General features: G+C 42.3%; 1 protein-coding gene across 1 annotated transcript in view; it reads right to left on the bottom strand.

Annotated features, from left to right (window-relative positions):
* LOC308280701 (sodium/potassium/calcium exchanger 4-like) overlaps positions 1–25,222 on the bottom strand; it is a gene marked incomplete at both ends in the record, with an annotated part of 89,267 nt that overhangs the window by 49,360 nt on the left and 14,685 nt on the right. Inside the window, one exon of the mRNA XM_080755020.1 lies at positions 1,568–1,644. Within this exon, the coding sequence (XP_080611146.1) occupies positions 1,568–1,644 (77 nt within the window). The remainder of the gene's footprint in view (positions 1–1,567; positions 1,645–25,222) is intronic.

The raw sequence follows: 25,222 nt of genomic DNA, 5'->3' as shown, positions 1-25,222 counted from the left end.
TGCACTGCCAGGTATTGTCCATTGTATGGGCAACTCCCCCTGCATTGTTAAGACTGCAAAATCTGGGATGATATCCAAATTCATCACGGCCAAAGACTGGGCAGATGACACAACAACTTTAGAAAAAAATATATTCTCCAATGAATTCCACAGGTGCATAAGAGGATCACAGTCAAATCAATGGAGCTGAAAATGGCCAAATGTTGGGGGCAATGCACCATTTCTAGTTGCAGAGCTACACCTCCAATATATTATGCTGAAACTAACGCTTTACAAAATTCACGGTTCGGTTCGGTTCGATATTTTGCTGTCACGGTCTATTTTTTTACTTTGAACAATACGGTACGCAACCTCTAGGGTAGTGATTCTCTAAGTGGGCTCTGCGGACCCCTAGGGGTCCTTGAGGGGGTTCCAGGGGAATGTGGATGTGGAGTATTGTTCGGTACAGGTTCATTCGGTTCAGTACAGGGTCTTTCGGTTGGGTATTCTTCGATATTCGGTTCGATATGTTGCATCCCTAGCTAAAACGGCTTGTCCCAAATAAGATTTAAAAAAAACAAACCAAAAAAGGTATCTCAGTCCTAAATCCCTGGCCTTTATGAAATGGCTCAATTTGTGGAAGTGGTACAGGGGGTTAAGTGTTATGGTTTGAGGTTTATTCCCAGTGCCTTGCTGGCACCAAGATACTGAGTTACCTTTCTTAGAGAACAAACTATAATCCAAATGATATGTTCTAATGTGCTGGCTCACATTTCCAATTGAGGAGACACTCTTATAAGTGGATGTGTGCATGACTGACCTACACAGTCAAGTTTAAACACTGCGACGGACGGCCCAATGAGCCCCGTTCAATTGATGACTCGGGACTGGATTCTTGGCAGTTCTTGACAGTAACCAAGTACATTTACTTGAGTAGTCTACTTAAGTACATTATTTGAGTATTTGCATTAAGTTACAAATGTTGGAGACTTTCACTCCGCTACATTTCAAAGACTCCACTATATTTGTAGGAAGGGAAAGAGGACATTATGAATTAACCACTTAAGCTCCATTTCAAATATTGTGAAAATAATAATTGCTCTGCTTTTTTCACTAATATTTTATTTTAAATAATTTAATTTAAAATGTATTTATTTATTTGTGCATTCTATTTATATATACAGTATATAAGAGCGGTGCTGGTGGCTGTTACCATGGCGGCGACGCCATACGGGCATATCAGAGACATCAGACAGACAGACATTCGGTGGTAATATATATATATATATATATATATATATATATATATATATATATATAATATATACATACATACATACATACATACACACACACACACACACACACACACACAGTGTATATATACTTTTTAATACTTAAGCATTTCTAAAAGCAACTACTCCATTTCTTTAACTCCAGCACAAATTTGACTTGGCAACTTTCACCTGTAGTCCAGTAATATTTGAGCAGGTCTACAGTATCTATACTTTGACTCAAGCACCGGGGTCGAGTTCTTTGTCCATTACTGACTGTTGGGAGCAGCAGGTGTGTGTGTGTGCCCTCTTACCGCCACAATGTGCAGGAGAATGGCCCCGCTCTTCCTCTCATCAATGCTGAAAAGGTCTTCGGGGAACTCGTGTATCGCTGAGGAGAGAGAGAGAGAGAGAGAACGTCACAGTCGCCACACATCAGCCTCATGACAGCGAGCTGCAGGGGCGTCACAAGGGGGGGAAGGTGGGACTGAGTTACTAGGGCCCAAGGTGGAGGGGCCTTAATTATTTTATACTTTAGCTATTGAAAAATTGTAGATATACAAGCTCACAGCGCGGGCTTGTAGATCTGCCATTTTTGAAAAGTCGTGAAAATGTGTACAAATCTTTTTAAGCGAACATTTGTTAACTCAAATTTTGCTTCTGGGGGGTCCCTGGAACTAAATATTTTGAGATGGAGGTCCGTGGCCAAATACATATCATTTTGGGGGTCCTGCACACTGAGCACCACTGACTTAGAAACATAGGTTTTTCAAAAAAAAACCTTAGAAGGATTTGAAATATTCAAAGACTTGCACAAATGTTCATGATTTTTTTTAGCAGATCTACAAGCTTGTATATCTGCTATTTTTCAATAGTTAAAGCACAAAATAATGTGTTCCCATGCAGTCTAAATGGGTTAAACCCCCTCCCCTTATGAAGAACATTCATTGGGGGACCCGCACTGAATCCTTGTACCCAGGGCCCAGACTTTGGTGCGACACCCCTACAGTCACCACACATCAGACGCATGACAGCGAGCTGCACACACGGCTCCCCCGCCCTCCCCCAGTGAGTGTACCGTGTGACCCCATCATGTGTGTCATTTTTTAAAAGGAGAAGTTGGTCCTGCAGGCTAAGGGCACATACACCATGAAACCAGCATGTGAACTACATCAGTGTCATTTCCACTCAGTCAGTCCTCGTCCTCCCCAGGGGTGTCGCACCAAATTATGGGGCCCTGTGTACAAGGATTCACTGCAGGGGCCCCCCATGAAGGCCCCCATGAAGGTTCTTCATAGGGGGAGAGGGTTTAACCCATTTAGACTGGGAACGCGTTATTATTACACATTATTTTGTGCTTTAACTATTAGAAAAATAGCAGATCTACAAGCTCACAACCCCCCATGAATGTTCTTCATAGGGGGAGGGGGTTTAACCCATTTAGACTGGGAACGCATTATTATTACACATTATTTTGTGCTTTAACTATTAGAAAAATAGCAGATCTACAAGCTCACAGTGAGCTTGAGCTCACTGTGAGCTTGAGTGGATTATGATCCCCGCACATATCGTGCGTTTTGTGCGCGAACGGTTCCACTTGTTACCATAGCGCACAGTTGGCTTTTTTCAATGTTTTTTCATGTAAACACTGGCGGATAAGCAGGGATACAGCGTGGCAACGGATATGTCTATTTCAATGTGGGTTTTTTTATTCGAAAGCTTGTCACCGAGTCTACAGTCTACTAGATGAGTCGCGCACAGATTGTGCACAATGCGTGCGCGTGCCCACATTAAAAGGTAAGGACAATTTGGCAGCTGCTTACTACAGCTATGTTTAAAATGGCAGCAAAATTGTTAATTTCCAATTCCGATATCAACCAATACCGATATATACAGTCAGGTTTATCGGACATCTAAAAAGAAAAAATAGTACGGGAGAGATAAAGATATCTACAGCTAGTTGGCAGTGTGACTCCTACAGTATCATCCCAAACAAAATGAAAGCTGAGGAACTACACGGAAATCCTCCAGAGAGACGAACATGCGTCGTAGTGAGCGAATGAGCAAGCTCAAACAGCTGCTCTACTTTTGGAAATACAGAAAACATCCCGAGAGCACAGCATCTTCTTCAGCTCACACATTCACAAGACATCCCACAATGCAAAACAGTAGAGATCAAAAGGTAGTATAGCCACATACTGGGTGGAAAGGCTCTTGAGAACACACTGTACATTCAACTCAATCAGAGACACAGTGCAGACATCTAGGACGAGCACGATCTAAGCTCACCGTTTTATTTTATCTTTAATTTGATTTATCTTGGTTTGGTTCCCATCTCCATCTCTCCTGCGTTTCAGTCTCACTGCTGTTGCCACTACACCTGATCCCTCACTTTGGGGATCAATAATGCTTTGTCTCACAATATCTTTAAAAAGGATCTGCCAGCTTTCAGATATTATAGACCAGGGGTAAGCAACCTTAGGCACAGGGAAGTGTGACCACTGGCAGAAGTGTGAGAGAGAGGATTTTTATCTTAAAATCAAATATATATTATATTTTAAACGTGGTCAATTAAATGAAGTTACTCAATTTGCAACAAATTTCATCCTGCACATAATAATTAAAATTCTGAGCTTTGACAAAGGGGAGGGAATCGGGGAGATAGGTGAGTTATTGCTCTAATGATCATTATAACAATGTCCTGACAAACAAAATATGTCTGAATCTTTGATGGGGTGTCATGAAAATCTATGTTGTCAATGACATGGAACACTGACTATGTAGAAAATAAAAACATGGCACTTCATTTCAAAAAGGTTGCCGACCCCTGCTATAGACAGTATCAATATCGAGTGGGGATGGGCACTCTGTGTCAAATGAGCAGCACTACATTAGTGGTTCTGGGCATACAAACACTAACCAATGTTGTCTATTCATTTCATGCCCAAGTTACACAAGACTCAAGCCGTCACCGATCTCCTGGAAATCTGAGGCAAAAGCCAAGGCTATATTAAGAGCCTGAAGTCATACAGAATTAAAGCAAGCAGGCAGAAAAAAAATCCCTCCATGCTGGGGACCCATCATCCATCATCCAGGGTCCCAGCTGGAGCACAGTGTGACTGTGGTAGCACCATACGGCACGCATCGCTGGCACCACAGACACACCGCAGAGCACCTGGCTGGAGACAGAAGTCAGCCGTCTCCCTTAACGCACTAAAAACGGGAACGTGTCTGTGTCGCGATACAACTTGAACCGATTTAACCATTAGTTTATGCTTTAGCTATAAAGAAAATAGCAGATATACAAGCTCACTTTTTCATATCTAGATCTGCCATTTTGGAAAAATCGTGAACATTTGGGCAAGTTTTCCAATATTTTGACCCGATTCTATTAAAGCTATACTGTGTAAGTTCAACTAGTGGTCAGTAGCGGTATTGCTTTTTTTCGGCCGTTTTTCGGCCGGAGTCGTCGCGGACCACCGCCGCGGACCACCGGAGCGGCGCCGCAAACCACCGCGACCGATAGTAATCCGTGGAGGGGTAGAACGCATGGTAGAACGTAATTTTCTGGCCAGGATTTGTGGATTAAGAGGTTAAAATCCTTCACCATGGTAAACACTGTAGCCAAGCGGAGGCGCTTCCTGGAGACCAGAGCAGATAAGCTGTGATTGGCCGGTAGTGTACCATGTGTGCATGATCGGCGATGTGATTGGGCAACGTATACACAACGTATACAGATGATGCAGATTACGTCATTTTGGCGCGAAATCCGGTCCACGGCCAGGATCATAGAAAACATATAAAGAGAAGGCTTCAGAAGCTGAAAATAACGGAGTGGGTGTTCTAAAACTTTAGCGATTTAACAGTTAGGACAATTTTAAGATTTGTTTTATAAAAAAAGTTACATGGTACAACTTTAATGTCTTCTAAATCCCTCAAAGGTTTTTTGAAAAAGGCATGTTTCTATGTCAGTGGGTCTGAAGCTATTAACATGTCAAGGACCCCTAGAATTATATGTATTTGACCACAGACCACCATCTCCAAATATTTTGTTCCAGGGACCCCCCTAGAAGCAAATATTTTAGTTAAAAATGTTTCTTTTAACAAAAGATTTTAGTTAAAAGAATATATTCAAAGATTTGCACACATTTTCATGTTTAAAAAAAAATAGCAGATCTACAAGCTCATAGCGCAGCCCTCGGTGCTTCCCCGATCTTAATGGGTTATGGGAAGGAAGGTGGGCGTCTGGAGGAGTGGCCCCCATGTGACCTGTTCTCGCTGTGCCCACGTGACAAGGTCATGGCTGTTATTTGGAGCAGCCCTACAAGACTATTTCCGCTCGCTACTACCAGGGATGTTCCAATCAATCATTTGCACCCCTAGTATTGGTTTCAGTCCAATCTGGCAAAAAGGTAAGTGATCCGACCTTAAAGTTGTACTATGTAACTTTTTTTATAAAACAAATCTTAAAATTCTCCTAACTATTAAATCACAAAAGTTTTAGAAGATCCGCGCCGTGAATTTCAGCCTGTAAAGCCTTCTCTGTATGTAAACTGAGATCCTTGCCGTGGACCGGATCTCGCGCCAAAATTGCGTCATCACACTACCGGCCAATCACAGCGAGGGTTATACAACTGCCGGCCAATCACAGCGCATCTTGAAGTGGGGTCGCTATGGCAGCCATATTTGTTGTCGCCCGTTTGTACCATCCCTTCTCTAGGTAATTTCGTCTACCAGGCAGGGTGAAGGAGTCGTATCTCTGGAATTACTGAACGCACAGGAACAAGGGACCCCTTAAAAGATAGATCTCAGCGAGGTGGAGGCAGACGCGGGGGTCTGAAGGTACGAAAAACGTCCGAAAGACGCGGACGCGACCGCGGTTTGCTATAGGGCTAATGACCACTAGTTGGGCATCTTACACAGTATGGCTTTAAGCTCCTCTCAGACAGTTTATTAGAAAAAGAGACAGAACTGTCAGTATTTTTCCAAATAGTAGCCTGGAAGTTTAATTTGCAAAATCAAATTAATTGAACCCCCAGCGCATAAAAGAAGCACAAAACGGTGTCAGACCCCCAGCGTTTATTTGGTGCCCAGTGGCTATTTGCCCCTGAGCGATTATTTGGTATTTGGATCCAAAAGTCCCCTTTGAGCCGCCTTAGCTTTACAAACAAGCGATTAAGCGGCCTGAACCTCTAGTTTTACACATTTCTATATTTCAGCTACCAAATTCCTTTGGCATATACTGTACTGCAAGCTTGTTGCAGCACCTTCGTCCAATACAATGAAAGCGTCTTGTCACCTACAGTATTGTTACTGCTTTGCACATGCACACAACAAACAAAACATATTCATATGTGGCCAAAAATCCAACAGTCTTTCAGCCAGCAGAACAATGCCGTTTCACAACTATATTTGGGCCTTTGACGCAAAACAGACTGAGGAATTGGAACACCATTCACCTGAGACTCGTCAGTGCACCTGTCCCAACCTCGGCGTTGGTCTGTTCTTCTGACATTCGATGACATGCACGCATGACTGACTCAGCGCGCCTCTTGGAACACTGCACAGGCAGGGCAATTTACACTACTTATTTCACAGGATGGAGCCCAAGCCCGCTTAAATCATTCAGAACGGGTACACATTATTGCGTATCGTTATTTTATGCTTTAACTATCAAAAAATAGCAGATATACAAGCTCACAGCGCGGCACCGAGTGCCGCGCTGCAAGCTTGTAGATCTGCTATTTTTGAAAAATCGTGAAAATTCGAATTTTGACCCGATTCTATAAGTGTCTTTTGAATCCTTATAAGGTTGTTTTTTTTAAACCTATGTTTCTATGTCAGTAATCTGGCAAGCCATCGTCAAAGAAAGGGTCCTTTTCACTTAAATGGAGCTCAGTCTGTTCTTGAGAGACTACTATGTCAGTGGTTCTCAAACCTTTTCATATGAAGGACCCCCCAAATGATATTTATTTGCCCACGGACCCCCATCTCAAAATATTTAGTTCCAGGGACCACCCAGAAGCAAAATTTAAGTTACAAACGTTCGCTTTAAAAATACATAATATTTGCACACATTTTCACGCCTTTTTGGAGCTGTGTGAAGCACAGGCTCCCTATACGTGGCCGTGTGGGTCTGTCTGTCTGTCTGTCTGTGTGTGTGTGTGTCTGTGTGTATGTAGCCTGAACTTCCTAAACTTCGGCACGCTACTAGTCCCACAGTTTTGCCACCACACACTCGCGCCATATGTCAAATCGACCGGCTTACTCGGGAATCGTGGGCTAGTAACTTGCTAAGAGAAAGGTTCAATAGTTTAATTGATATTAATTTATTAGTGAATTAATTTTCCCCATTGACTTATAATGGGAATCGCAAAAACTCACATTCAATTATTTGTCTCTCGCAAACCATAGGGGCTAGAGTTTCAAGACTTGGAGAGGAGGTTCATAATGATTTCAAGGATTAAATAAAAAATAATTGTGTCATTTGGCCGCATGGTGGCGCCATAACACCCCACTTTACGTTTTGGCCTGTAACTCTTGAACCGTAGGTCGGAAAATTAAAAAATATTTTTTCCCTGGATTCCTTGGGTCATGACGCATCTCCCCATATAGGCCACGCCCATTTGCGCCATGATAGATTTTCCGCCATCTTGAATTTTCTCCAAAACACACTTTTTGCTCCTTTTCCTACATATTTTCTTCAAATGTCACAAAAATCGGTACACATGATCCACACACACACACACACACACACACACACACACACACACACACACACACACACACACACACACACACACACACACACACACACACACACACACACACACACACACACACACACACACACAGCTCCACTTCACACAGGTGTGATTTTTCAAATATAGCAGATCTACAAGCTTGCGCTGTGAGCTTGTATATCTGCTATTTTTAACTGGTTAAAGCATTCAATAATTCTAGGCCTAAATGGGTTAAATCACCCTTCCCCCCTCCCAGATTGTATTCCATTACATCACATGCGTGTAGCGATGTTCTGCAATCATGTCTGTTGTGTGGTTATGTGCTTTTGTCCAAATTATTATTTGTTCCCGAAAATAGCAGCGAAAAAAAACAGAACGCTCATTGCATGAAAGACAATAATCCATGATTGAGCATATGAGCGGTTTATAATAGTTTAAATCTACAGTGACCCTTCAGGCAAGCATATCTGTGATCATTTATGTGTGATGACGCACAAGATGAAAACAAATTATACCCGTGGCTGTTAATGAGCACATGAACGGGGCAATGGGATAGACACTGTACACTGTGCTTGCGACAGCTTTAACTGGCTAAATCTATAATGCCTTTTGCTCATTTCATTTCTGACAGTTTTTATGCGGCGGAACGACACGTGTGGGCTTAGCGCGCCGCTCTCGACCACAGGTGCAATCAATTATGGGATTTGTCAGCTGTGTCCTTGACAGGGATGGAAACATAACTGATGCTGATACAGTAAGCTAAAGACATACGCTACGTACGTTCATCCTTGCGGGAAGTTGCGGCAATGACTTTTATTTTTATTTCTCATTAGAACGTCCTCTCCTGCCACTATTTACATAATGGCAGTTTTCAGGCCACCATGTTTGCCCTGGATAAATCATATAAATATAATGGTGCAGACATCCCTGTCTGCCGCTGGAGATAAGATAACTGAATTCCAAATTTAAAAAAACTGTGAATGACGCGGTCGTACTGTACGATGGTGTAATTAGCCATGAGAGAGAGAACAGAGTCGAGTGTAGGGATGGGACGATAATCGTTATTATCGTTTATCGTGATAAAAAAAAACACGTATCGTATCGTGGAGATTTAAATTTATCGTGAAATTATCCTCCGTCATGCACTGGGATCAATTCACCTTGTATTTGGTGAGCTGCGTATCCGGTACCACTTAAACCCTCTATGGTAAAACGGACCTGGAAATAACATACAGTACTTGATACAGTCTTTTTTTTCACTCTCTACCAAATCTCTTTGCCGAAAAATAGCCAATCTACAAGCTCACAATGTGTCATGCTGCAACGTGTTGTGAGCTTGTAGATTGGCTATTTTTTGGCAAATGTTCCGCCCCAGGATAATGGACGTTGGGGATCTTTTGATCATCGTGATAATATCGTAAATCGCAATTTCTTTGGTCACAATAATCGTGACGTGACATTTTCATATCGTCCCATCCCTAGTCGAGAGGCACCAGTGTTGTTTTTGACATCAAATTTTGATTTTGTTTTAGTCATAGTCTTTTGAATAAAATCTCATTTAGTTTTAGTCATAATTTAGTCACTTGAAAAGTTTTAGTTTGTCTAATTTTAGTCAACTAAATATTATAAGATTTTAGGCGACTAAATCTACAGTTGATTTAGTCGACTGAAATGTATTTTGGCAGGCCTTGATGGCATTGTAATGACTGTTTTACACTTGGTTGCGTGTGAAAATAGCCGATCTACAAGCTCACAACGTGTCACGCTGCGACGCGTTGTGAGCTTGTAGATCTGCTATTTTCAACACGCAACACCTGAGAGCAACCAAACATAAAATTACTCTCTTCTCCACTAGTCCCTCCCTAACGTTTTAGTCTAGTTTTTATTTTGTTACTTAGTCTTAGTTTTAGTCATCACAGCTTAGTTTTTATTTCGTTTTTATTTCGTTTTCGTCAGTGAAAAAAACGCAGTCGACAAACATTTTTCGTCATAGTTTTAGTCGACAAAATCAACACTGAGAGGCACATTCAGAGTCACCTCCGAAGCTCCACAAACACTGAACCAGACACCCTCTGCAGGGCTTCGCCCGTGTGTGTCCCCTCAGCGGCGAGGTCAACCTGGACACGAGTGTGCTTCCACAGCCATTTCTGGCTACGCCAGGAGGAGAGGTGAGAAGATGCACCACAGCAGGGACATGCTAGGCCCCTAATTCAGCCCGGGAAAAAGAGTTGGAGAGGCCCTCATTGCGCGCTATAGAGAGATCTCTCTCTATAGCGCTGCTGCTGCTACTCATATTTCGTCGTTGTCGGGTGGAAACCTTGTATGTACAAAACCGTTTGTTTTGTATTTCTCATTTTAAAAATGATTTAAACTAGTGAAAACAGCCTATCTACAAGCACACAACGCCTCGCACCGCGAGGCGTTGTGTGCTTGTAGATCTGCTGTTTTCACTACTTTTGTGCAACGGCCTTGTATGATGAAGCAGGGCTTTGCTTTGTGAAAAAATGTATACATTTGAAACTTGGAGATACGAGGTTTCTGCCCGACAGTGACGATTTACTTTGTTGGCCGCCCAGCCCCCAAAATGGAACGAAGGCCGACATTTTATTTAATTTTTTTTCCTAATGGCCGTTCGGGAGTTGTCCCGCTTTTCCCAATGGCCAGCACGTCCCTGCACCACAGAGGCAGCACAAAGGATCAGAACAGCCTTCTCTACAGTAGATGGGAGTCAATTATGCAGCCCACGCACTCTCCCAGAATAGCATGTCAATAAATAGCTTCAATGGGTCAAGGTAAATATGAAGGTGAATATTTCACTCATTAATTGGAGGAACCACATCATAGTGATGGATCACCCATTACGGAAATCTATGGGGCCGTCGATATTTATTGCCACCCTGAGGACTATGAACTACCACCGGTCTACCGATAACTCGTCATGTTCCTACAAATGAGCCTGAAATACAAACATCGACTACGTTGATTTGGTAAGTGAATAATAAGGCCATAATTAAGGCTACATTGTCGTACTTTTGAAAGTACGTTTTATTATTCAGAGGGAATTACTGTGTACTGCGAGTCTACACAGTAATGTGAAATTCAGTTAAATACAGGTAAGCAGTATAGGGTACCTATGTTCCCCAGTTACCCAGACAAACTAAAAATGCAAGATACATTCATTTCTAATTATTTATAAAAACTCTTAACACACACAATGGAACATAATGGGTAGTAATTACGAATACTAGTGGTACAAGGGGGCACTAGGTAGGGACATCTGGGCACCGTATATTTGTTATGACTGGGCATCTGGACGAGTGGCACCTGGACAAGTAGGCACTTAGGGGTGGAGACATCTGGGCACTAGGGACATGTGGGCACCTGGAGAACTGTACGAGTGGGCACCTAAATTAGGATTGCCCACATGTTCCTAGCGCCCGGATCTCCCACCATTTCCTGCATTTGAGTTGGACATATAACTTTTTTGGGTGGGGAACATAGAACCTTTTTGGGGGTGAAGTGGGGAACATAGAACCTGGGGAACATATAGGGAGGACCCCGCAGTACAGTATCTCCTCCAGAATGAATAGAACTGAGCTAATCACTGGACATGACCAGCGTCAGACCAGAGCTCAATCAGTGAGAGAGAGAAAGATAGACTGATGGGATGGCGAGGGAGAGGTGGAGGGAGGGAGAGTAAGAGAGGGAGACTGAAAGGGTGATGGAGGAAGCAAGAGAGCCTATTCCACCCACGCAATAACGCGTCCAACGCTGGGTACCGGAACCCGACACGCTGAGCAACGCGTCGCTTGTCAGCGCAATAAACCCTGGCAACGCCGTGCAAGCTAATAACGTAGCACGTTTTCTGCTTGTGTTTATAAATACACCTCTAGACACCTGCTGGCTGTGCTTCTTATGCAAGAAATTAATCGCAACACTTGTTCATCTGCCTCCTGTCCACAACCATGCACCCCCCACCCCCAATCTCATAATCAGCCCCCGGGAGTAATTACTTGGTCCACACAGAGCGAGTCCTCGCTCAAGAGGACTCCAGTGGGTTAGGTTTAACATAGCCAGGGGCGTCACAAGGGGGGGAAAAGTGGGACTGAGTTACTAGGGCCCAAGGTGGAGGGGTCTTAATTATTTTATATACTTTAGCTATTGAAAATAGCAGATATACAAGCTAGCTCACAGCGCCGCTCCGAGTGCTGAGCTGCGAGCTTGTAGATCTATTGTTGAAAAGTCATGAAAATGTATGCAGATCTTTGAATATATGTATTTTTTTAAGCGAACCTTTGTAACTCAAATTTTGCTTCTGGGGGGTCCCTGGAACTAAATATTTTGAGATGGGGGTCCGTGGCCAAACGCATATCATTTTGGGGGTCCTTCACATGAAAAGATTTGAGCACCACTGACATAGAAACATAGGTTTTTCACAAATTCACGATTTTTCAAAAATAGCAGATCTACAAGCTCGCAACGTGGCACTCGATGCCGTGCTGTGAGCTTGCATGTCTGCTATTTTTCAATAGTTAAAGCACAAAATAATGCGTACTAATGCTTCCCCCTATGAAGAACATTCATGGGGGGCCCGCCCGCAGTCAATCCTTGTACCCAGGGCCCAGAATTTGGTGCGACACCCCCGTCCTCACTCAAGAGGACTCCAGTGGGTCAGGTTTAACACGGCTCAAGCAGTGTAAACATTCTGTTGACGTCAGCGTCACTGCCCCAACAGTGACACAGGAGGTATAAGTTCAGTTATTCAAAATGGATTGACAAATTTTCACCAGCACTCACTTGACTCCACGAGCAACACTGGCCACTGTACAATGCACATGGCCAAGGTCTTACACCAGGGGTCTTCAACAGGGGGTCCGGGACCCCTAGGGGGTCCTCAGAGTTACTAAAGGGGGTCCTCCAAATCTTTGTGTGATGGAAACTTTTTTTCTCCTTTTTTTATATTGACCACTTGAACCCTAACGTCCATATTCTGATAACTTAAAAATAGCAGATCTACAAGCTTGTAGATCGGCCATTTTCGGAAAAGAGGTTTGGTGAGGGAGAAAAGAGCAGACTAAGTACAGAGTGAAAGGTCAAGTTAAATATCTGAAAACACAAATTGACATTAATCCAAAATACACTGATGATTGTGCTGTCAAAGGATGAAACTATATGGAATCTACGAAAAGGTTGTGGGGGTCCCTGCCTCATCTCTCTCTCAACTAAGGGGTCCTTGGCCTGAAAACGTTGAAGACCCCTGTCTTACACGTTGCATAGTAGAAGCAAAAATGGTATTTGCCAGCCACCATATTAAAGACTGAGCAGACTTTTTTTTTTTTTTTTGTAAATTTGTACAATTAATATTCCATAATCCTTTAATCTTTCTGATGTATGCCCTGACATTGCGTAATACAGATCAGTATAGGGTAGCGTCTGCTGTCACAGACCCTGTGAGCAGTCAGTGATCAAAGACAACACACCAGCCTCTATGTTAGGTCTCAATGATTAGACCCAGCTTTAAGGTGTCCAAGTATGGATTCACACATTAATGCCCAACCCAAAGAAATCAACCAGAGAAGGCCCGTTGTCATTAGCTAAATGCAATTTGTCCACATTCTCCTGACTACTGTGGACGGAAATGTGATTCCTTTTAGGTAATCTTTGAGCGGTGCTCCTAGAAGGAGCTTAAGCTCCAACATCTGGCTTTGTCCAGGCCAAAAAATGTCCGTGCACCCAAAAAATGTCCGGGCTCTGAAGCGTGGCCTACATCTTGGCACAAAGCACCTAGGGTTGGGTTCGGTAACCGCCGTACCGCCGTACCGCCGTACCGCGGTATACCGAGGTCTACCGCGGTGTCAGTGTGCTTACCGCGGTAAAAAAAGACAAAAAAAAAAGTCTTTTTTTTTATTGGAAAACAAGCGAGTTTTAAAACAGGGGAGAAGCGAGGACCGCATGCGCTCCATGCCACTCTGCTCTGGGCCGTGTACCACACGTTTGGAAGCCACATACGTCACTCAGAGACACAGACAGTCAGACCTACACAGGGCAGCACAGCAGCCGCTTAGAGGAGTACAGAGCAGCGTAAACTTTCTCTGTAATCCACACGACACAAGGATGTTAATACATACCTTGTGTTGTGGCATATCTTTTTTTTATTCATACGGATTACTGGCGGAGCGCGGGCCGCGTGGACTAAAACCGAAAATGAAACAATTTTACTTTTTTCACCGCGTCGCACGTTGTGCCCCGTCCGGCGGCGCGTCGGCGATTTTATAACCTTTTCTGTCAAGTCTTGTAACTAAAACCTGTATAGCAGCACTCAATCACTGCGATTTGAGAGTTGAGACGTGACGTGAGTTTACAGAATCACTGTACACGATCTGACTACCCGTCCTCTTCTGGTTTGTTCACACAGCTGTTTGTGTCTGAAAAGCCCAAGTAGCTAGCCTACGTTACTATGGTAACCCGACAGTGCAGATCTAAAAGCTCAGAACGCGTCGCGGATGCGATGTGTTGTGACACTACACAGTACACATAGAAGGGTTAGGTAGGTTTTATTGAAATAACCACACCTGGTTACAGACGGACTGCTTTTTTGCATGTGCAACAGTACGTGCATGCATAGTGTGTCTTAACCCATTCAGAACGGGTACACATTATTGTGTATCGTTATTTTATGCTTTAACTATTGAAAAATAGCAGATATACAAGCTCACAGCGCGGCACCGAGTGCCGCGCTGCGAGCTTGTAGATCTGCTATTTTTGAAAAATCGTGAAAATTCGAATTTTGACCAGATTCTATAAGTGTCTTTTGAATCCTTCTAAGATTTTTTGAAATGCCTATGTTTCTATGTCAGTAATCTGGCTAACCATCGTCAAAGAAAAGGTCCTTTTCACTTAACTGGAGCTCAGTTAGTCTGTTCTTGAGAGACTACTATGTCAGTGGTTCTCAAACTTTTTCTTTTTGAAGGACCCCCAAAATGTATTTGGCCACGGACCCCCATTACAAAATATTTAGTTCCAGGGACCACCCAGAAGCAAAATTCGGTGCCGCGCTGTGAGCTTGTATATCTGCTATTTTTCACTGGTTAAAGCATTCAATAATTCTAGGCCTATTAATTTGACACCTACACCAATACCTCATTTCAAGCCGTCTACGTCGATATGTTACCTTGCATGTTAATTCCTTGATAATACATTTCCGATACATTGTCCAGCCTTACTATATATGGATATCCCTGAGGTCAGAGGTGCTATGTTGTAATAGTGACGTGGCCGTGACATAAGCGTGACATCAGAGGTACGCCCGCCTCCTGGCTGGCCCGTCCACCAGCCAACCAGTCCTCCCTTAAGCCAATTTTAATATAGGATTACAGAATTAGCTTTCCCAACCAAATATAATTATGTGAGCATGAATACATAGTCAAATACCATGATATCAACTAGATTACAGCTACTGTATGTGTTATCTTGCTGAAGAATGCACATACTGTACTGGAACATGCTCAACACACGCACACCCTTTTACACTCGCACCATTAGCGGTCCAATCAGACCCCTCCACGTGTGATTTTTCACCATAATTGTGGCTGCACCAGTAATAATAGCACCAGAGTAGCTGGGGAATGTTTAGCAGGTCAGCCTACAGGAGCAATAGTCTCCTGGTTCAATAACCTAAAGAGGACACAACTGTGAAGTACATGTGTTCAGCGGTATAAAACGGTGCAGTACGTAAAAAGAATAAACTCCCCCCGGGTACGGGGCACAGCTCTGCAGCGACAGAGGCAGAACGTAATCACTTTCCATACCGTAGGTGACCCATATGCCTTTTTGTACGTGACGCAATTAGACTTTAGCCACTCGCGTATAGAGTAAATCCCAACAGAAGAACTACCCTGCTAGCAAACAGCAGGATGCGAGGGGGAAAAATTCATAAATGCCATAACGCAAGCAGTGCTGAAGCGGAAAGGTGCGAGAAGAGAATGTACAGTTAAATGATGAATAAATACATGAAGAGGTGTGCAGGCGTGTTGAACAAAGTGCTCCGTGCAGCTGCTTTGACCCACGCTAAAACCCCACCACCGCCGCCACTCCACTGCATTGTTCTAGTGTTGGCATGCAAGCGCGAAGCGAGGCGAGGTCAGTTTCCATTATGCACAGCAGTATAATCCTCCGCTTGTGTAATTCCCTTTTAAGCCATTCAGAACGGGTACACATTTTGTGTATCATTATTTTATGCTTTAACTATTGAAAAATAGCAGATATACAAGCTCACAGCGCGGCACCGAGTGCCGCGCTGTGAGTTTGTAGATCTGCTATTTTTGAAAAATCGTGAAAATTAGAATTTTGACCGAATTCTATAAGTGTCTTTTGAATCCTTCTAAGATTTTTTTGAAAAACCTATGTTTCTATGTCAGCGATCTGGCTAGCCATTGTCAAAGAAAAGGTCCTTTTCATAACGTAACTGGAGCTCAGTTAGTCTGTTCTTGAGAGACTACTATGTCAGTGGTCCTCAAACCTTTTCACGTGAAGGACCCCCAAAATGATATTTATTTGGCCATTTTATCTCAAAATATCTAGTTCCAGGGACCACCCCACCCAGAAGCAAAATTTTAGTTAACAAACGTTCGCTTTGAAAATACATATTCAAAAGATTTTCACGACTTTTTTCAAAAATAGCAGATCTACAAGCTCGCAGCGCGGCACTCGGTGCCGCGCTGTGAGCTTGTATATCTGCTATTTTTCCCCTGGTTAAAGCAGTCAATAGTTCTAGGCCCTAAATGGGTTAAAAAGCCTCCTTCTGGTGTTTCCCTGGAGTCGACAAACCTGCATGCCACCGCAGAGCAGCCGCCAGTCACAGTCGGCCCTTCCCTTATCTCTCCACCAACTTCGCAGGCCTAGCGCTGCATCTGCGACCGCCTAAACACTATACTCTCTTGAGCCTCAGAAATAGGGGTGGGCGATATGCCTTTTCAGAAGTATCGTATATATTGTGATACAATTGAGGGAGCCTTGTAAAAAATCCTGTTCCCATTTAGGCCTAGAATTATTGAATGCTTTAACCAGTGAGAAATAGCAGATATAGCAGGTAGATCTGCTATTTTTGAAAAAGTCGTGAAAAGGTGTGCAAATCTTTGACTTGTATGTATTTTTAAAGCGAACATTTGTAACTCAAATTTGTCTTCTGGGTGGTCCCTGGAACTAAATATTTTGTGATGGGGGTCCGTGGCCAAATACATATCATTTTGGTGGTCCTTCACATGAAAAGGTTTGAGAACCACTGACATAGTAGTCTCTCAAGAACAGACTAACTGAGCTCAGTTAGGTGAAAAGGACCTTTTCTTTGACGATGGCTAGCCAGATTGCTGACATAGAAACATAGGTTTTTCAAAAAATCTTAGAAGGATTCAAAAGACACTTATAGATAGAATCGGGGCAAAATTCAAATTTTCACAATTTTTCAAAAATAGCTGATCTACAAGCTCACAGCACGGCACTCGGTGCTGCGTTGTGAGCTTGTATATCTGCTATTTTTCAATAGTTAAAGCATAAAATAATCATACACAATAATGTGTACCCGTTCTAAATTGGTTAATCGTTAATACAGAGATTCATTGCCGAATTCAATTTAAACCTGCATTTTGGTCTAAATCAGTAGTTCTCAAACTTTAAAATGTCAAGGTCTCCACTCAACTCTGACAGTATACAAATGAAACCAAATGGGTCCATTTGGTTTCATTTGTATGCCGTCAGAGTTACATACTTGTAAAGTTCAATTTTAGACCTCCCAAAAAGGAACCCAGAAAGTCTAGTTTTTGTCAAGTAACTTGAAAATGAACCATAAAAACCGACGTGAAAAAGAATCGTGATAAAATCGTGTATCGTCATACAGCTTGGGAAAATATTGTGATATTGTATTTTTCCATATCGCCCACCCCTACTCAGAAATCACGTTTACACTTCCGACCTGCTTCCTCTGCACTGCATTCTCAGTACCTGTACCATGAGAATGTTAAAGAGGTCAGAGAAATAAGACTCCACTACTTTGCGTTTGCCATACCATGGAAAGAAACACGCAACCGCAACAAAAAACACGCAACATGCGCGCACACACACACCCCCCATCCACCCCTGAGCAGATTAGTACGATGCCATATCTAAAACCACTATAATCAAATCCTGAGGGATTATTGCATAGTGCAAACCAGGCCACACTAAAACCTGTGTTTGGCTGTTCAGTTCTGTCCAGTTTTAACACACACACACACGCTTAAGCATGTTAATTATGCTACTCGAGTGGGAATTCTCAATATTAGCAACATGTTATTAGAGGGGGTGCCTGGTGGCTCAGCTAGTTAGTGCACAGACCATTATTATTGCTCCTTGTGAGTGAGAGGACCCAGGTTCCAAGCACACCCCAGTCTGGTGGCCTCGCATATCTCCTCTCTCTATGCCCTTTTAGTCAGGGGATATTAATAAAACCTGGGAATACATTTGTTACCAAACGATTTCTTCACCAAAGTGTTTCGTAAAGGTGTCTAGTAACGTATCTAACAAAGATTGAAATTCAAAATCCTTAGGAGAATCTTTGACAGCTAGGGTAATTCTGGGTCTCATTCACTTACTATACATACTGTAAGGGAAACAATACTCCCAAAAAATGATGCATTAAGTAGGATGTGAGGGGTCTAACTATGTGTTTTTAATTATTCTGAATCCATTGCAAGCATTTGTTTTGCAAGAAAAACATACATTGGGCTAAAAACAGCAAAAACGATGGTTTAGTGATGAGTCATCACTTTTCACAGTTGTATGGGTTCCATTGTTAGCCCAAGGAATGTTTTTTGTGTAAAACAAATGCTTGCAATGGATTCAGAATAATTAAAAACACATAGTTAGACCGCTCACATCCCACTTAAAGCAGATTTTTTGGGAGTAATTTTTCCCCTTACAGTATAGTGTATAGTAAGTGAATGAGACCCAGGAATTACCCTAGCTGTCAAAGATTCTCCTAAGGATTTTAAATTTCAATCTTTGTTAGATATGTTACTAGACAACTTTACAAACACATTGGTGAAGAAATCGTTTGGTAACAAATGTATTCCCAGCTTTGACAGGTATTCTGATAATATTCCCTGACTATTTGGGTCCTGTCTCTAAACTGACCCATCTGAAATAAAACACAAATGCCCCAAAAAAAACTACAACAAAAAACATGCTTATTAGAAGCAAAATTACTCCTTCCATGGCAACTTTATCCAGAATGCTCTGCCCCCACCAAAGTGCTGTATGCTTCTGATTTGGCATTAGTTAGGCCCATGCTAAGGAGGGTGGAAAAAAACATAACAATACACTGGAGTGGGTAGCATTTAGTATTCTGAGTCCCTTAGTCAACCTCAACTACTCTGTCAAGTTCAAACCACATTCTTCACACAACATGTACTATAGCAGCTCATAAAATGTTACAAATTCTACAATAAAGGAGAGGTACAATGCCTTTCCTCCCAAGAGTTATTGTGACCTGCCGGATTACGGTGGAACACATAAAAGTGGATTTGTACCATTAATCACGGCATGGCCACAGACGTAGAAGATATAAATCTATGCGCACACACTTTAATTAGTTAGAATGACTTAAACTCTGCCGGTAATGGTTAAAACAGTGTAATGAGCACTTAGTGGCACTATCAGAGTTCTGCAGTATGATCCGTCTTCATAAATTACAACAAGCGTGGTACGTAATGAACTCGCTGGTGCAAATAAGGGTTTCGGATAACGCTGCGAGTTATTGCTGAATGACCAATAACAAAGCGGTCTTCGCATGCACAGCCTCAAGTCTCAGGATAAGCAAAACAACATTAGCACCTCGTGGACCCTGGAAATGGCTCCCTCGCCAAGCAAAGAAATAATGATGAGGAAAAAGGGAGCGAGCAGGCCAAGTATAAATCTATGCATTCCACAAACAGCAGCCTAATTAAGCAGAGCTTTAGATGTGGGTACACACTCAGCATAAAACAAGAAGAGTCTCTGATAATAACTCTCTCACAGTCCTCGCCTGGTACATCTCCCTGCCCCAGAGTCCCTGTCCCCCCATGTTAATTCGGAGAAATTAATAGATCCAGGATGAAAGCAGCGAGCACATCACTTAACTGGAGAATGGAGCTGGCATGCCAAAACCTAAAACAAGTTAACCCAGTTAGGCCTGGGATTATTGAATGCTTTAACCATTGAAAAATAGCAGATATACAAGCTCACTGCGAGCTTGTAGATCTGCTATTTTTGAAAAAGTCGTGAAAATGTGAGCAAATCTTTGAATATGTATTTTAAAGCGAACGTTTCTAACTCAAATTTAGCTTCTGGGGGGTCCCTGGAACTAGATATTTTGAGATGCGGGTCCGTGGCCAAATAAATATCAGTATGGGGGTCCTTCACATGAAAAGGTTTGAGAACCACTGACATAGTAGTCTCTGACATAGTAGTCAAGAACAGACTAACTGAGCTCCAGTTAAGTGAAAAGGACCTTTTCTTTGACAATGGCTGGCCAGATTGCTGACATAGAAACATAGGTTTTTCAAAAAATCTTAGAAGGATTCAAAAGACACTTATAGAATCGGGTCAAAATTCAAATTTTCATGATTTTTCAAAAATAGCAGATCTACAAGCTCGCAGCGCGGCACTCGGTGCCGCACAGTGAGCTTGTATATCTGCTATTTTTCAATAGTAAAAGCATTCAATAATGATACACAATGTGTACCCGTTCTAAATGGGTTTAAATTACAGTAAGCAAGTACTACACACATGAAGTTGCCAGCCACTGCAACCATTTATTGTGCCCAGGCAAAAGTACTGACCTTTCTGAAATACGCTGTGGAACCAAGATTAATGTATGACTGACACCTGAGCTGGTGGTGGGTCTACTCTGTAATAGGACCACTCTCGAAATGGCCATGATGTATGATTCTAATAAGGCATATCGTCAGCCCGTAGTCAAGGTGAAACAATGGGTGGTTCTGGAGAGGGGGTAGAGAGAGCGATGCGAAGCGCAGTCTGTTTCCTGCAGTGGGCAAGACGTTTGCTAGGGAGGAAAAAAAGGGTAATCCCTGAGGATTAGAGGGAAGACTTCCAGCACGTAATCTTGTCAACTGGCACTCATTTTCAGTAAGAACCCCACTGAGACTGTTCAAAAGTTGACTCTTCAAATTAATGTTTCAAAACAATGGACTGCTTGGATGTACATGAATACATAGGGCTGCTAATGCCACAATAATGTGCTGGGGAAAAATAGCATTTTGACAATGAAACCTTGAGGTGAGAAAAGGCTTAACTCTTTGTGCTAATTTAGAACGGGTACACATTTTGTGTATCATTATTTTATGCTTTAACTATTGAAAAATAGCAGATATACAAGCTCACAGCGCCGCGCTGCGAGCTTGTAGATCTGCCATTTTTTTAAAATCGTGAAAATTAGAATTTTGACCCGATTCTATAAGTGTCTTTTGAATCCTTCAAAGATTTTTTGAAAAACCTATGTTTCTATGTCAGGAAACTGGCTTTAGCCATCGTCAAAGAAAAGGTCCTTTTCACTTAACTGGAGCTCAGATAGTCTGTTCTTGAGAGACTACTATGTCAGTGGTTCTCAAACCTTTTCATGTGAAGGACCCCCAAAATTATATTTATTTGGCCACGGACCCCCATCTCAAAATACTTAGTTCCAGGGACCACCCAGAAGCAAAATTTGAGTTACAAATGTTTGCTTTAAAAATACATATATTCAAAGATTTGCACAAATTTTCACTACGTTTTCAAAAATAGCAGATCTACAAGCTCGCAACGCGGCACTCGGTGCCGCGCTGTGAGCTTGTATATCTGCTATTTTTCACTGGTTAAAGCATTCAATAATTCTAGACCTAAATGGGTTAAAAATAACCGCACTGTTCTTATGCAACTCGTTCCCTGAAGGACGCTACCTGCTGGGACAAGTAATGAAGAGATACTGTCACTTCTCACTGGGTCAATAGTAGAACCATAAGAGAGCTAAAAACAGCACCTCAAATTACCTTGACAAATCCCTGTCCTGTGGGCTCACCCTGCAGGTGATGTCGAGTGCAAAACACAGTGCAAAAAACATTAGGGACACCTTCCCACAATAGAGTTGCACCTCCTGTTGCAAAATGCACTTCCTCTTTACCTGGACTGTGGGACACCTCCCCCTCATCTGCATTTCTTCAGGACAGGAATTGATCTAAGCATGGATCAGGCACATTCGTCTGATAAGCTTATGCCATGGGAAAAGCAGATGTTACTATAATCGCGTGCAGTAAAACAAGATGACTTTATTGCGGACACTTGTTTGGAGAGAGCGACGAGTGGATTAGCATTTTTTTTATAATGGACAGCCCAATTGTGAATCAAATCGCCCCTGAATGACCCCAGCGTCATTTTATCAAGTTACAATGGGTGTGTATGTGGACTGGAGGGGCCCTGGATGGGGATGACTGATAAAATGTATATAAATTAATATATAATGAAAAAAAAAAGTGTTTATGCACAAATAGGTTACATTAAAGTGATTTTACTTTAGCATTACTTTATAGTGGTCTCATGAATTGTGTTGTTAGGGTTATGATTATTTCAAAGGCATCCGTGAAGCCAAAAGGTCAGGTTGGCCAATCAGAGAATCTGATGCCTACATCCCTCCAAACACACCAATTCGGTGCGCCCTCCATAGACCCACAGATATTTTAAATGAGCGGTGCTCCTGGAAGAAGCCAAACGGTCGTACATCTGGCTTTGTCTGTTTGTCCTGAGAAAAGGATAGCCACGTTAGCCAAGCTTCGTGGGGCGCTTAACCCATTTAGGCCTAGAATTATTGAATGCTTTAGCTATTGAAAAATAGCAGATATACAAGCTCGAGCTTGTAGATCTGCTATTTTTGAAAAAGTCGTGAAAATGTGACATAGTAGTCTCTCAAGAACAGACTAACTGAGCACCAGTTAAGTGAAAAGGACCTTTTCTTTGACGATGGCTAGCCAGATTGCTGACATAGAAACATAGGTTTTTTCAAAAAATCTTAGGATTCAAAAGAAGGATTTAAAAATAGCAGATATACAAGCTTGCAGTGCGGCACTCGGTGCCGCGCTGTGAGCTTGTATATCTGCTATTTTTCAATAGTTAAAGCATAAAATAATGATACACAATAATGTGTACCCGTTCTGAATGGGTAAAATTAACTCATGGGTGTGATTCATTTTTTTTTTTGTTTATCGCAAACCGTGATCGAATTGCCACTCGCCACAGTTGCACATCCTCGGAAAGTCTTGCGACACACTGTTATGACCTTAGGATCATATCATGTATTTGTATGATGGTGTGTGAATGAGTGCTGATGAGTGACTGATTGGTGTGAATGAGTGGTGGCAAAGAGGAAGACACCAGTGGGGCGTTACGACCTCAGGGATCATAATTATGTATTTGTTCTGGGTGCGTCCGGAAATGCGCACCGGGTGTGTGCTCAGTGTAGTGGGTGCAGTGGGCGGTGACGTTGAGTGCATTCAGTGTGACTTATTTACGAACGACCAGATACCAGTCTACCGTAACACACACAAACACCAAGTTTGAGGGCAAATGGACTAGGGATAATCGATATTATCGTGATAAAAACACTCACAATAATCGTATCGTGGAGATTTAATTTAGCGTGATATAGTTTTCCGTCATGCACTGGGAACGTACTTGATACAGTCTTTTTTTCACTCTATCAAATGTCTTTGCCAAAGAATTGTCGATCTGCAAGCTCAGAACGCGTTGCAACGCGATGCGTTGTGAGCTTGTAGATCTGCTATTTTTTGTCAAATGTTCTGTTCCAGGAAAATGGATTTTGATTATCGTGATAATATCATAAGTCGCGATTTCTTTTGTCACAATAATCGTGATATTCATGAAATGTTCATATTGTCCCATCCCTAGAATGGACTGTGTCCTAGTTATGCCCTGGTCAGGCACACACCGACAGGTTTGTGCAAAATAGGTTACCGTTATTATTATTATGTTAAAACACTTAACCATTCAAAACCTGCCGAAAACTATTTAATGTTGTCTCTAAAACATTTGGGGTAATTGGTGTAATTTTCTTATACATTCTGTTGCTTGGGAAGCAGCTTTGAAATTCAATTACTTCTCCCACTATATAAACCAACTCCAACGACTACAATCGAGTGTCCCATTTAGTCGCTGAAATTATGCAAGCTGAGGAATTGTGCATTTTCTCCCCCCCTCCTTTTACTCAGCGCCGATGTCAGCACTGTTGCTGGAATTGTCAGCATTGTATCCACCACAACTAATTACAGAGTTCACTAATACCTTAAGTGCAGCAAGGGTGTACTAAAACAATCTATACATGACCCTTTTATAGTCTTCGCAATACAAATCAGAATGCAGCAAGTGATCTAAAATGAAATGCGGAGGTGATCAGCGTGTCAGTGACTAATAACACTGATTAAAGGAGAATTACGGAGGAGTGCATTACTTAGGGTAATCTGATGTTATTCCATCCATTAACAAGTGGTAGAGGCAAAAAAAAAGAAAGAAAAAAGAAATCTACAGAGTTAGCCTGTAGAGGTGGGAGGGGTTTAGCGTCAGTTTGCCCAGAGCCTTGTATTTAGAGAGAGTTGCGCCACCTCCGTTCACTTCTATGTACATCTATTGGCGAATAGTGACAAAGTGCAAACCGGAAGTTTACAGAATGCATTGGAGTCTATGAGGGAAAAGTGACATTTTGAGTTACATGAACCACGTGACCGTTTCTGACCCTGCAGTGGCAGAACTCTCTTTACAAGGCTCTGAGTTTGCCTTTTTTTTACAGCAGGTGCACAGAAATAAAACTCTTTGGAGACATTTCCGCCATTATGAAAGTCAGATGTAAAAATAATAATACATTTCGAGCGATACAAATACGGTAAATGATTTAGGGTAAAATCCCATCGCTCTGCAGAGCTGCAGAGCACTCTGCAAAAAAACAAAAACAAACTACCAATCGTTGTGGAATATCATAACATCAGATTAATGTGGCCTGGAATTCTCCTTTAATGGTACAAACCTATTGCACAGCCCTCTTCTCACACCCACCCACCTCCTTAGTCCTGTGTGTCGCCTATTAGATCAGCAATGGTTCTCAGTTCTCCAGTATTACAGTCCACAAAAGATAAGCATTCATATAGACATCTGGTG

This window comes from Nannobrachium achirus (assembly GCF_963921795.1).
Source record: "Nannobrachium achirus genome assembly, contig: SCAFFOLD_305, whole genome shotgun sequence".
NCBI lineage: Eukaryota > Metazoa > Chordata > Actinopteri > Myctophiformes > Myctophidae > Nannobrachium > Nannobrachium achirus.
This window is presented reverse-complemented; position numbering and strand designations above follow the sequence as displayed.